The sequence below is a fragment of the Gobio gobio genome, assembly GCF_949357685.1.
Source record: "Gobio gobio genome assembly, chromosome: 14".
Taxonomy (NCBI): Eukaryota; Metazoa; Chordata; class Actinopteri; order Cypriniformes; family Gobionidae; genus Gobio; species Gobio gobio.
This window is the reverse complement of record NC_137107.1, coordinates 30,965,699-30,979,425: the sequence shown is the minus strand read 5'-3', so window position 1 is coordinate 30,979,425 and position 13,727 is coordinate 30,965,699. Positions and strand designations below refer to the sequence as shown.

Here is a 13,727-nt window from a genome sequence, read left to right as displayed (position 1 = left end):
AGACCCCCTCAGAGAAACTAAAACATAAAATATTTCTATACATCTATATGATTGCAAAACATCACTGGGCAGACTGATGCCTCCATCACCAGTCAACAGGAGGTTTAATTAAAAGAAAAACATTAATAAATAAATAAATTATTATTATTTATAATATATTATAATTATTTTAAAATAATTTATGGATAACATGCATTATGGATTAGAAGTAAAGCAAAGTTTTAAAGACTGGGAGAGTGAGGATTTGGACAAAGAAAGGAAAGAATTCAAGTGTCATCCCAGTTCAATAATTCATAGGACATCATTTGCTAATAAGGGGTGTCCAGCCACCACTGAGATCAATGGGAAATGTTAACGGATAGCTTTCTCCTGGTATCACAAATCTTGTGGTCAAATCACAGCTGAACAGTAAAGATTTGAAAACGACTGAAGATGTTTGAATGTTTCTTACCTGACTTTCTTGTTCTGCTCAGTCATTGATTTGACAAGATCAGCAATAGGATACTGAGCTTTAGCTGCACACAGACCATAACCTGAAGTAAAAGACCCAGAAATTAAATAAGGAACAACTAAACACAGACATGCAAAAAACTGCTGCTACCATTATCTGAAGCTTAGGAAACTCCCATTGGAAAACTCTAATGAACTGTGCATGACCTTTAAGTAATACCTCATCTTTTTCATCATCATGTCAAGTGAATTGATTTTACTATAAAAAATAATCCCAATTTATAAACAATAGGACAAATCTGTTTTGAAAGTAAAGCAAACAAATGACCTGCTCCCACTCATTTACAATGCACAGATAAAAGTAATTAAAACTTGAATGACCTGCAGGATCATAAACAAACAGAAAAGAGGAGAAAATTGCTTCACGTTGAAATACATCTTTAATGAACCTACAGCGCCAGAATTCATAATATTTCACAAAAGTGTTTATTTTTACACTTTTGGTACACTTTGAAAGCGGCAAAGAAAAGTGGAGCTGGGACCAGAAAGAGTAATGTGCACTGTGCAACAATTTAAAAAGACTTATCATTCTTTCATCAATTAACAATTTAGCACTACGGTGAGGAATACGAATATAAAATTCACACGTCAGTCAGTTTAAAAGCCTCAGTTACAGCTGACAACTTCTGATAGGCCTGTCACAACAACCTTCAAATCCTCCCATTTAAACAAGCATGTCACGGTGCGTGTTGACTAACCCTCCTCACTCCTAATGATTTTTCTCCTAATGCAGCTTTTTTCTTCTTTTTTTTCCTTTTATAAAAAGACATTTCACCCTAGGAAAACAGCCATGGTTGGCAAACTTCAAGCTTAAACAGAAAAGTCTTAAATGTTTTCACAGCTGTCAATCACCCAAAGTGACACTGACTACTTAAATTATACAAAAATGTGGAAATGGAAACAAGGCCATTGCTTACTCTGTGTAAGGACTGAGCAGTGAAGGGAACCCCATTCAAAATATACCCCCCCAAAAAACCCAATGATGGCTGATGGATTTAGTGGTGAATGAGGAGAGAAAACTTAAGTGGGTTCAATTATATGTTATTTAGCAGGGCTCAATAATAAGATTGTTCCGATCGTCCAGGGCCAGAGCAAGAGAGTAGCGTAGCTACCATATTTAAACATTTGGGTTTTAAAAGTCAAGTTAACTTTAACTGACTCTTGCTTCCAAGACTATCAAAAGTGATTCTGGCCAGCTAGATAGAATTGTGTGGAAAATTATCAACCAGACAGTTGTGTTTTGCATTAGGTGCCATTTTTCCAACAAAAACAAAAGGTTTTTTTTTTACGTGTCAGAAAAATAAATGAGCATTTATTTAAACTGTGGAGTCCTGGCCAATGCCCTAGCAAAAAACAAAAACCAAACAAAACCGTAATTAGTAGGGTTTGAACCTACAACCTTGATTACATCCCATCGTGGCTCATACCATGGCATTCACAATGGCCAGGCCTGTGCTGTCCGTGAGCACAGGGCCCTCAGACATCTTGGCAGTGGCTAAACAGGCAACGGTCAAGAGGGAAAAATTTGAATGCCTCAGAGCCTGTTGGACGGCCATTTGTTTTAAATAAAAGGGGCCGTCTCTGTTGTGCTTGGCCCTGCAGTCTTGTTTACTCTGGACTGCGCTGTTTATTATCATTTCTCCTTTTCTTTCTGTTCATATTCCCACATCTAATCACTCCTCTTTTCCACTGTCCTGTCGCCTCCAAGGTCTTTATCTTCCCGACCTGCTGTTGGACCATAAAGTGCGACTATAAAACAGTCCATTGCGGAGAACAAAGCAGCGTGAGAGTCGCTGCCATTGCTGGAGGCCATTACGGAGGCCCCTGCTAAGGAACCAGACACAGAAAAATACTCACTTCAGATATACGAGTCCAACTAAATTATTTGCCAACCGAACTTGTATCAAAGGTAAACAGAGTTAAAGTTCGTCTGACACATCTTGCTCGATCAGTCAGCTCTAGCTTGGCAAAAGAAACGTGCCATAAGGGATAAACCTGACATCACCCACCACAGTTTGGCTCACACGAACAATGGCCAACCACGCCGGTCCACAAAACACACAGAAGAGTCGAACCCAAAAAGACAGTTAAAAACTGCATGCGAATGTGTCTAGGGCCCCCACCCCCCAAAAAAACAAGTGAGAATTCAAAACCTCAGAACAAGCCCCAGCATGCCTCAGGGCGCACTCTAGGGGGTTTATCCCGCACAGGAGGGGTCAGAAAATTACCAGTGATGTAATGGAGGTGAACCAAGGTTGCTTTAACAGACATAACATAAAGGATCGTTTGAAGTCATTGACGGGACACTCCAGATCCAGTTTAAACCAAGGAGTTTCAGATGTGCAAGGCTACAAAGGGCCTCCATTACCTGGAACAATGATGATATTCTGAGCATCCTTGATCATCTCCACGGTCTGCTCCACGTTGACCTCCGTGTGGGTACCTGTGATCTCCATGGGCTTGCCCGTGCCGGTGGATGAGGTGCCGTAACCACCCAGAATAACATTGGCCAGGGAGCGGTTCATGGCCTAGCGAGAAAAAGACAACCAGAGACTGGAAATCAGATTGCAGAGTATGAAGACTGCATCTCAGCAGGAAAAAAGAGAAAGATTGTGTCAAGAAAATGTGTATCTGTCCATATGACATTTAGACATTATTAACAGGATATTAAGAAGCGTGCCAGACAGCCATAATGACTCAAGAGGAATTTGTATGTGAGAAGAATAAAAGCAGGTACATGCAAAATAATACCATCCTTCCACCCTAAAAGAAAAACGCGGTGTTGAATTCCCAAATCCCACAGAGGTTCAAGCCATGGGAGTCATTATAACAGGAACATCCAGTCTTTGAGATCAAGGTTTTTAGACTCGCACATGCGTTTTAAAATCTAATATTAATTAGGTCATGTTAAATCATTTTGTGGATAACCTTTTAACATTGATAAGTCTGTGATGAACTGATTTGCTGATCAGTTCCAAGTAGAATAGTTTTTAGTCATAACCAAAACGGAAACCATAAATGTTACAATTAGAAACAACCAAAAACAAGTAAACAACATTTTTTTGTTTTTGTCAAAAGGCACCTGGGCTCCAATCTGACCTAAATATCATTATACACTGGAGTTTAAAATTGATGTGGGTGTTTTTTTCTAAAGGGATAGTTCACCAAAAAGGAAAATTGTCATCATTTACTCACCCCTCATGTTGTTCCAAACCTGTATGAGTTTCTTGAGTACGAGTATGAAAATCTATACTATGGATGTCAATGGCTACCATCAACTGTCTGGTTACCAACATTCTTTAAAATATATTTTGTGTTCAACAGAAGAAACAATCTCATATAGGTTTGGAACAACATAAGTGAGAGTAAATGACAATTTTCATTTTTGGGTAAACTATCCCTTTAAGCAAGGATGCATTCAATTGATCAAGTCACAGCAAATACATTAATTTAGTTACTAGTTATTTATATTATATAAATGTTCTTTTTGTACTTTCTATTCAAAAGAATCCTGAAAAAAAGTATCAGTTTCCACAAAAATATTAAGCAGTTTAACCGTCATCAACATAACAGTAACCATAAAAAAAAAAACTTATTCGAGCTGTCAAACGATTATTAGCATTTGTGTTTGCGTAATGTGTGTGTACTGTGTATAATTGAATACACACACATACATGTATACATTCAGGAAATATTTGCATGTATATATTTATATTTTAAATAAATATAAATATTTTCTACATAAATATATAAACACTTAAATATATACATGCATGTGTGTGCATATATACATAAATTATACACAGCACACACACACACGATGATCATGATCGAACTTCTGAATGATCATGTGACACTGAAGACAGGAGTAATGATGCTGAAAATTCAGCTGTCATAAGAGATATATAGATATAGATATATACAAATCTTTTTACTTTTGTATTTAGAGATTGAGGGCTGGGCAAAACATTGCCACGATCACGTTCCACAAATAACAACAACCACGTTGTCCATTCAGAAAACCACATTAAAGCAACAAACTACTTAATAAAAGAGGTGTGAACAAAATCAACCATGGAGTGAACTGTGACTGTGTGAACTTACCACACACATGATGTAGGAGAGGATGGCTCCAGAAGAGCCAATGAGGGCACCCACAATGGTCAGCAAGTTGTTGTTGAGCAGGAAGCCTTCAGCGCACAGGGCCCAGCCAGAATAGCTGTTTAGCACCGTGATCACCACGGGCATGTCGGCCCCTCCGATGGCGGCTGTCAGGGTCAGGCCCTACAAAGAAAAAGAAAAGAGGGGTCACTGAGAGGAAAAAGGGTGGAGATCAAAGGTTAGAGCGATGACAAGCGAGCAAAGCACAACAGTAACTCGATTCCATAGTTTAAACAAAAAGGAAGTCCACCAAAAGAAAAAAAGCACAAGCCCGAGGTATGAGCATTGTTTTTATAAAACAAGTCTGTTCATTTACACACTGGGTGATGATGCAAATAAGAAAGGTGATATAGATCACGCCAGAGCAACACATTTCACACAGATTTGGTTGCAATGGGCTTCGATTAAGGCATGAGGTGTTTGTCAAAACACAGTATTCATTTTCCTTGTCCATGATATCATTCCTGTATTAATCAAACAATGTACTTTCCTCAGGGAACAGGCTTGAACAAAACCAGCTACCACACAATGTAAAAAAATACATTCAAACAAGCAAGAAAAGATGGAGACTTGAAGAATGTCGCTGTAAAAAGAGCCAGACACCATACTGCAGGTAATTGTTTATCTTTATGGAGGTAAAAGGAGCTGTATAAAAATGTCAGCTTCCTGATTATTGACAAATGATGAAAGCCCCATGACGCCAAAGTTTACTGAGACTCAGACAGCGCTTCATGATTGTGGTTTACTTTTAGCTGTCATCATAGGGTGGTGTGCTCTTATGGATTATATAAAATAAACAAATAAAACTATAGCCAAAGGGAGATGGGTTTCACGAGCTGAGAGGTTTACGTACAGCCCGCCGTTCTGAAGCGCTGAACATAAGTTTTACATGGTGTAGTTGCACAATCATTTTATGACATCACTCAATCTTAATCTCTACATCCATCCATCCATATCAAGACAAACCAAATGAGCAATTTTATAAATGACTGTCCCTACTTAAGCCAACAGAAGACCAATATATTGGCTAATGGATCAGGTCATATTTGGGCATTTTAACAAGAATTCTGATTTGCAGAATTCCCCTTAGTGTCTTTCAAAACCGACAGTCAGGTCAATGTACAGTGCATATTTTCTGTTGTTTAGTGAATTTAGAGTAAAGACTGCAAGCACTTTTGTGTACATTTTATACATTTATTATGCTTTTTATGCTCTCATTTTATGCTTATGCTTTTTTTAAGCCGTCAGTTAAACTGGGTTTGGTCTTTTTTTTGTAAATGATAAACAACCCAAAACATTCACGTCTGAACCCACCTAGCAACACTCAAGAAACTATACATAAAAATTCTAAAAAAGACAATTGCATAAAAGAAAACCTGGGAAGAAAACTGTGAATCCCTTACCATGACGGCAGAGAGTGCAGACACGGAGCCCAGGCAGGTCAGGCCAGTGGTGTAGCTGGGATCAAGCATGTAGGGGATCATGCCGCCAACACTGGCAGCCATGAGGGTGGCGTTCAGCGCATGACGACCAGGAAGCGCAAGAGGAGCGGAGTTCAGAACACCTGCATGAGGAGGAAGTAAAGTGAGAAGAGCAAAACAATGTGAGTCTTAGCAAAAAGGGTTAGCACGTATGCTGGACACCATGTGCTGTTTGGGAGCGTGATGAGTGAGAGGAAATTAGGAGGAGAAGTTCTTGTTTGAGTTGTGCTTAAACAAAAAGGTACACAACCGCCTGTCAGGTTGTTTAAGTGCACTTTAAGCATCTGCTAGCGCTCTGTAAACTATAATAAGTTCGAGACTTATCAGCGCAAGACAAAGTATGCAAATGCAGGAAAAACTCAGTAGGAGCCGAATCAATTACAATAACCAAATTACCGAATCAGTTACACACGTAACAAGTCAGCAATACAGTTGGATTGGGCATTTATGTACTGCATTCTACCCCCTTTTACACTGAAAGAAAAACTCACAAGGATAAAAATGAGACTTCTAATCTGTTTTATCAGTGCAAGCCTGCAGGCTTCAGAGTGGTGGCAGTGGTGGAGGAATGGGAAAGCTCCTGAATATAATGCGTCCCAGCTTTGAGGGACAAGTGGAAAATGACTGGGGGGGCGGAGGGACTAATTAGTGCCAAATTTTGAGAGGTTCCGCCTGGCCAAGCTTTAAACATGAGGCATGTGTGGCACCGGTGAGATGGTGAGTTAAACAAAGCTGCACCAGACAATGAGGACTTAGACCCATGACATTGGGATTTCTACCAGGATTGCATGATTAATTAAAATAAAACGGAATTTATAGTTAAGTGCGATTATGAATTCACAATGGCTCTGACAATGAAGCAGCATGTTTAAGAGTGAAGCTTTATACGTGTTCTTTTATACGTGAGCAGCTCATGATCTGGTGTTTTCATTGTCTCAGAGGGGCTTGGTTTGCAGTAAATGCTGCTAAACACAAACACGTTTGCTGTGACTTTGGTTTGCTTATAATGTGCATTTGGGAAGGTACTTAGGTAAGGAGAAGCGCTTCGACTGACTGTTGTCAGCAAAAGAGAAGGGCTTCTGTGGTTTTCCCCAAACTAAAGGCTTGATGGTTTAAGTTGAGAATTAAGTAATTGAGAAGGCAATAAACATTAGTACAGTATTTTTATAATGATAATAAATCATATATTAGGACTGTACAAGGATCGGTTAAAACGGACACTGAACCGTCCACCCACACACACACACATACATACATAGTCATTTACTCACCCTCATCCAATCTTTCTTCTGAGGAACACAAGATGATACTTAAAAATGTCTCTGAAGAACAGTTTGTTCATACAGTGAATGTCAAAGGGGCCCAGAGATATTTTTTATTTTGTGTTCCACAGAAGAAAGTCATTCAGGTTTGGAAGAACATGAGGGTGATTGAAAGATGACAAAATTGGTCACTTTTCGGGTGAACTATCCCTTTAAATTGTATTATATAACCAAAAACAAGCAGGACCTTGAAGTTTGCCATAAGCCACCAGAGATCCACTGAAGGTGACTCCTCCAATATAGGTCCCCAGGTAGGCCACAATCTTGGTGAAGTTGGCTGCAGGGTCGGTTGCGAAGTGGGGGTACTCCACCATGTACTCAGCCACGCATGTGAGCACGGCCGCCAGACCCACCAGACTGTGGAAAGCAGCGACGAGCTGCGGCAGGTCTGAGATCTGGATCTTCTTAGCGATGGTCAAACCTGCAAAGGTGGAGCAAACAAGAAAGGGGAATTCAGGCCTGCTGGTAAGCGGGTCACATCCGATGAAGCTGTGTGTGTGTTGATGTGAATCTGGAGTGCAAGTTGGGGGAAGGGAGTGTAGGGCATGTTTTGGGCGGGCTGAGACCTAAGGGTGGAAGCATCTGGAATCAAGCAGACTTCTGGTTTGAGCTGGGGCTGGTCGGGACGGTTTAAACTACGTTCCAGCAGGTTTCCAGGAATAATTAGCAATTTAGATTAGACATGACTCGCTACAAAGAGCGATACCGCACTGTGTGACTCACACGACCTGATGACCATTACCTGGGGTTGCGGGCAAATCACAAGGTCACTTCCAATTTACTCACACACTAGGTTCAAAGGCTGCTGACTAAAGAAGAAATGCACACAGACACAAGCACACACAACAGTGTTAATTTCGTTGACGAATAATGTGTCATAATTTTCGTCAATGACCTTTTTTCACTGTAACTTCAGACGATAACTAAATAAAAACTACTGCTGGATGACAAAAACTATGAAGAAAACCTACTGTCATTTTTGTCAACAAATAAAAACGAGACGAAAATGTTAGGGAGGGATGATTAGGGAAGAGATCCAGTCAGAACTGATATCCTGTGTAACACCCGTCTCACACATACTCCGTTTGCAGTGCGTATGCGGTGCATATTTTTTTCTGTACCCATGTTAAAGGATTACACACTGCACGCGGATGCTGTCTGTCAGTCCATTCCAGGTGCGGTGCGTCTGCAGCAGTGTGGCGATCGTTTCCGTACCGAGTCTCTTTTTTGCTGTGCTGCACTGCTGAATTAAAGTGACAGCACATTGTTCGCAATAAAATAAACATGTACTGATGTGAAAATCTAGTAATTTTACCACAGATGCATATCATTTAATATACTCAGTTTCAAAGTCAACACATGGCTTTTTTTTCTCGGGTAAAGCAAGGAAACGACACCTTACCTGGTATTGAAATAATGGATAGCACTCATACGTTATTCGAGGTGGAAAAACAAAGGTCTTTATGACCTGCTTTTAAAAGGGTTTAAAAAAACGAAAGAAAAGAGTCGGCTGTTTTTGTATAGCCTATTTTAAAGGTCCTGTTCTTCGTGATCCCATTTTTCAAACTTTAGTTAGTGTGTAATGTTGCTGTTAGAGCATAAATAATACCTGTAAAATTATAAAGCTCAAAGTTCAATGCCAAGCGAGATATTTTATTTAACAGAAGTTCCCTTTCAAAGCCTACAGCGAACGGCCGGTTTAGACTACATCCCTGTACATCCTGCTGTGCATGCATCTCCCCGTTATGGTAAGAGGCGTGACCTTTCCGGGCAACGTGCGCTAAGCTGCTGTCGAATCACAACACGGGAACCGCTGGCACAATCAGAACTCGTTAAGTATTTCTAAAGGAGGGACTTCATAGAATAAGGAAATCATCGAGCCGTTTTTTAGGACAGTGAAAACAGCTGTATTCAGATAAGTAAATAGTGTGAAAAATACTGTGGTTTTTTTTACACGCGAAACATGAGCATGTTATATTGCACACAGTAAACACAATCAAAGCTTCAAAAAAAAAAAAAAAAAAATTCAGGAAAAACGGGACCTTTAAGTTTCTATTTTCAAATGTTTATAGGCTATAACGTTTAAATGTTTTTCCACTTATGTGAGCTAAATCTAAAGTATTAGGCTATATAAATATAAAGTAATGAATTGAATAAAACATTGTTTAAATGTACTACATTAAAACGTGACCTCTATGAAAGTGTAAACAAAGAGAATTGCAATTCTGTCAAGCCATGTTCAGTAACAACTTTTGGATTTGAAATAAAAATAAATTATGAATAAATGCTGTGTTTGTGGTATACAACCGTGGATCAGTTGCGCGCTGCAAATGCAGCATATATGAAAGCACAACAGCGCATGCTGCTCCTGCACTGCAACACGCACTGCAGACAGAGTATGTGTGAAACGGGCGTAACAGATGTGCACATTTGATTTGAACGTGCTGATCTAACCTCTGGAAAACACGGCGCAGTTGCACGTTCTACAGGCTCATCCCCAACACAGCGCTCCAGAGCGGATCATAATCAATGAATAGCACACATTTATGCCAAGCAATTGTTTATGAACTAACGCTGATGAATAATGACAATGTTTACTTTACGATGTTTATATAGTAATATGTTTTAGACGGTTGTAACAATGCATATTTTATCTCCCTCATCTGAACTTGAATGAGCTCCTGCAACTGCAATAGTAAGGCGCAGACATTTTCAAAATAAGAGTCGATGTGTATTTCAAGCTTGTTTATAATTAAAAGTCACGCAATATATATTCTTTTTTGCTTACACAATAACCTGTGTTTAATTTAATTTAAGTTTAATTCATAGTCAGGAAGAAAGACCAGTATTTGACACATTCAATAAAGTATCAGGGTTATAATAGTTAACTAAAACCATTAAAATCTTCATTACTTGAAATTAAATAAATAAATAAAAAACTTATTTTAAGCTTTAGCTTAACCTGATATGGCCTACAAACAAAAACAGAAATACAAAGTTATAAAAAAAAATTAAGAAAAAAAATTAAAATACACGAAAGAGAGCTCAATTCACTTTAATGTCAAAAACAAAATGTCACTTCAAGTGACAGTCGGTTATGTAATGCTTAAATGCTTAATGTATTACAATTAAACTAAACTCATTAGATTTTCGTAGACTAAATCTACTGTAGATATAGTCGACTAAAACTAGACTAAAACTAAAAACAATTCAGGTGACTAAAATATGACTAAAACTAAATGGCATTTTAGTCGAAATACTGACTAAAACTAAATCTAAATTTGCTGTCAAAATGAACACTGACACATACACTCATACACACACACACTCACACACTCACCAGCAGTGCCACCCACCGCCATGGCCGCACTCATTTGCGCCATGAGCTCAGGGGAAGGTTTCAGCGCTCCGAAAGTAGCAGCAATGCCACCGGCCACTCCGATCATGCCCAGAGTGTTACCGAGACGGGATGTGGACTGGTTGGACAGACCCGCCAGAGCCCCCACACAGCACAAGCCGGAGCCCAAGTACATCATCTGCACACAAGGTGGTTCACAGGAAGTGAGGATTATCCTCCAGAATCCATTTCTACAGCACATAACTAGATATTTGCTATATTAAGTTGTTATACATGGTGGCCAGGAAGTTGCTGCAGTGTTCCTAGTGGAAATGTAGCATGTTGTTTTGTATATTTCTATTTAGCTTTAATTCATTTTTAGTTTTAATCATTCAAGTACTTTCAGTTAACTTTTCTATTTCTAAATCTTTTAAAATTTTATTTAAGTTTTCATCTAATGTTTACATTTTATTTTAGCTTCATTTCAAATGTAAGTATTGTTAATAGTTTTTGTAAACATTGTGCAACTTTGGTTGAATGAAGGGCAGACATTGTTACTTTAGTACTATTTTCATACTATTATAGCATTTATAAATGTACTGAATTAGATATTATTTTCACATTTTTGTTTAAGTGTTTGGCAATTTTGTTATGTGCTTTTGTCAAATTTGTATTTAGTTTTATTTTTATTTCGGTTTTACTTTTCAGTACTTAAACTTGTCAGTTGGCAACATTTCTGATTCACAATCACACTTGCGACAAATATTGATTCTTCTAATTTTTAATGTAAGGGCCACAAGAAATATTAAGCCAGTAAATTAAGATATAGGCTACTGTTATCAGCTTATATTGAGGTAGATTCATCATTGTCTCTGAGGCAAAGGCAGCAGTGACCGATGCCAAAAGTTTGGTCAGTTTTTGCTTTCACTTTCATGGAATATGCAATACTTAAGAACGTCAATGCATGTGGTCATGTAAATGCGTTAACCCGTTTTTCTTTATCGGAGTAAAGTCATAAACGGATCGACAATATTTTTGCTCCTTACCCAGATTTCTCCTGGCATGTAAACACATTAACCTGCATTCTTTGGGCGTATTGAAGTGCACGTTTGTTGTATGCTGTATGGCAGGAAAGTGTCCTTATTGTGCATTCAAACACATTCAGACAGAGCAAGCTTTTCACGGTAGCTGGGGAGGAGGAAATATGTTGCAAACTCCAACTCTTTCTTGACCCAAGAAATTATAAAAATGTGTTCTCATCTCGTGCAGAAGTACAGTAAAAATGCTATGAGAGGATAATATGTGTCCGTAAATTTAATATAAAATACTTCAGTTTATTTAACACAACAGTTAAAGCTGCAGTCCGTAACTTTTGCCTCTGTGTCACCATCTCTGTTTGAAACCTGCAATTGCAGTCATTTGCGGCGTTATCGTCTATACACGAGTTCAGAATATTCAGAATCACAGATACTACGTCTTTGAGTATAACCCAAATAAGAATTTTCACCGGAAAATGTCATCTTAACAAGTAAGTAACATGTCTGCCACTTTTGGGAACAAAACATTACAAATAAATCCAACGGTGATTAAATCTAACGATCGCTCGTATAACATCAAACAGTGCAAATTATTATTAGTTATACTTTGTTCTCAAATTTTTTATGTTAACAGCATTATCATTGCGTGACGACGTGTATTTAGTGTTTATTAAGGTTACCTGTAGATTTCAATTTCCATACAGTCTAATCTTTTGCTTTTGATTACGGGTGAATCTCCAGTTGTCACTGATGTCATTTGGGCCTTTCTGGATTACAATCCGCCATCAAAATAATACGTTTAATTACTCCAGCTGCTGTGAGAAAAGGCTATAAATGATCCGCTGAAGAACATGCGGTATACATGCTCCTCACGTGTGTTACTACTACTAGCCGGGCTCTTTCTGTATGTATACAGACGTGACGTAAATGACGCAAAGACATGCTTGAATTTCCCACGGAAATCCACCGTACCACTCCAATATAACACATTACAAGTTTACCGTTGTGAATGGGGCTAAGGTAAGGAGATCGTTTTGAATACTGGCTTGTTGCGTACTTGCTCAATTTGATTTTGGAGAATTTAAACAGAAAAAGTTAAAAAGTTACAATAATAAATGGAATACTCAGATATAGTCCGATGCACAAATGATTAGGCTATGTTTTTACCTCACTACAGAGGAAATAACCTGATAATATTGTGTATCACCAAACACAGAGGCTGACGATATGAATATGGAGCATATCGGCCAACACTAAACCCAAGTAGCTCAACAATCTGCATAATTTGAAGAGTTTGAGTTAACTATAAGTAATGTAATCCTTACCTGTTCAATATTGTAGCCGCATTGAAGAGCCACCCCATAACCTCCAACAAACAAACCACTAGGAAGAAGATACAAGTAGTTGTACTCTGGGGGATCAGTGGGCCGCTTGAACATGTCCAACATCCTCTGAGTAACCAAGAAACCACCTGATCAAACAAACAAACAGATAGTATGAACACAGTATATACACATAGTACACAATCTTGTTGAAATCATCCTAAGCATGTGCATAAATATGAATATTATAAAACATCACATGATTTATTTTTTGAAATGTCAAGTGTAAAATGTTCCAATTTAGTTGCAGAAGGATGCCACAAAGAAGGACGGGAGTCACTCATCTGCTGCTCATTAGTGAAGTACTTTTAAACTGCCATGTGATTGCATTTACATTCATTTTCCTGGCTTACGCCGCCCTAGCAAAGCAACTTACTAGGACGATTACCAAACCAAAGCTTTTCATTTTAAACTCAGACGGATATCCAGTTTCACTCAAACCTTAGTGACCTGTTCCTCGGAGGATCCCGGTAAAATATTTAAAAAGTAAATCCACT

General features: G+C 38.6%; 1 protein-coding gene across 1 annotated transcript in view; it reads right to left on the bottom strand.

The window, feature by feature from the left end:
- The window catches only part of nnt (nicotinamide nucleotide transhydrogenase), a 53,520-nt gene that overhangs the window by 14,118 nt on the left and 25,675 nt on the right, over positions 1 to 13,727 (bottom strand). The window contains exons 13-19 of the mRNA XM_079835280.1: positions 13,174 to 13,319; positions 10,815 to 11,010; positions 7,662 to 7,895; positions 6,075 to 6,235; positions 4,615 to 4,794; positions 2,879 to 3,038; positions 452 to 533 (exon numbers count right to left, since the gene is read on the bottom strand). Of these exons, the coding sequence (XP_079691406.1) occupies positions 452 to 533; positions 2,879 to 3,038; positions 4,615 to 4,794; positions 6,075 to 6,235; positions 7,662 to 7,895; positions 10,815 to 11,010; positions 13,174 to 13,319 (1,159 nt within the window). The remainder of the gene's footprint in view (positions 1 to 451; positions 534 to 2,878; positions 3,039 to 4,614; positions 4,795 to 6,074; positions 6,236 to 7,661; positions 7,896 to 10,814; positions 11,011 to 13,173; positions 13,320 to 13,727) is intronic.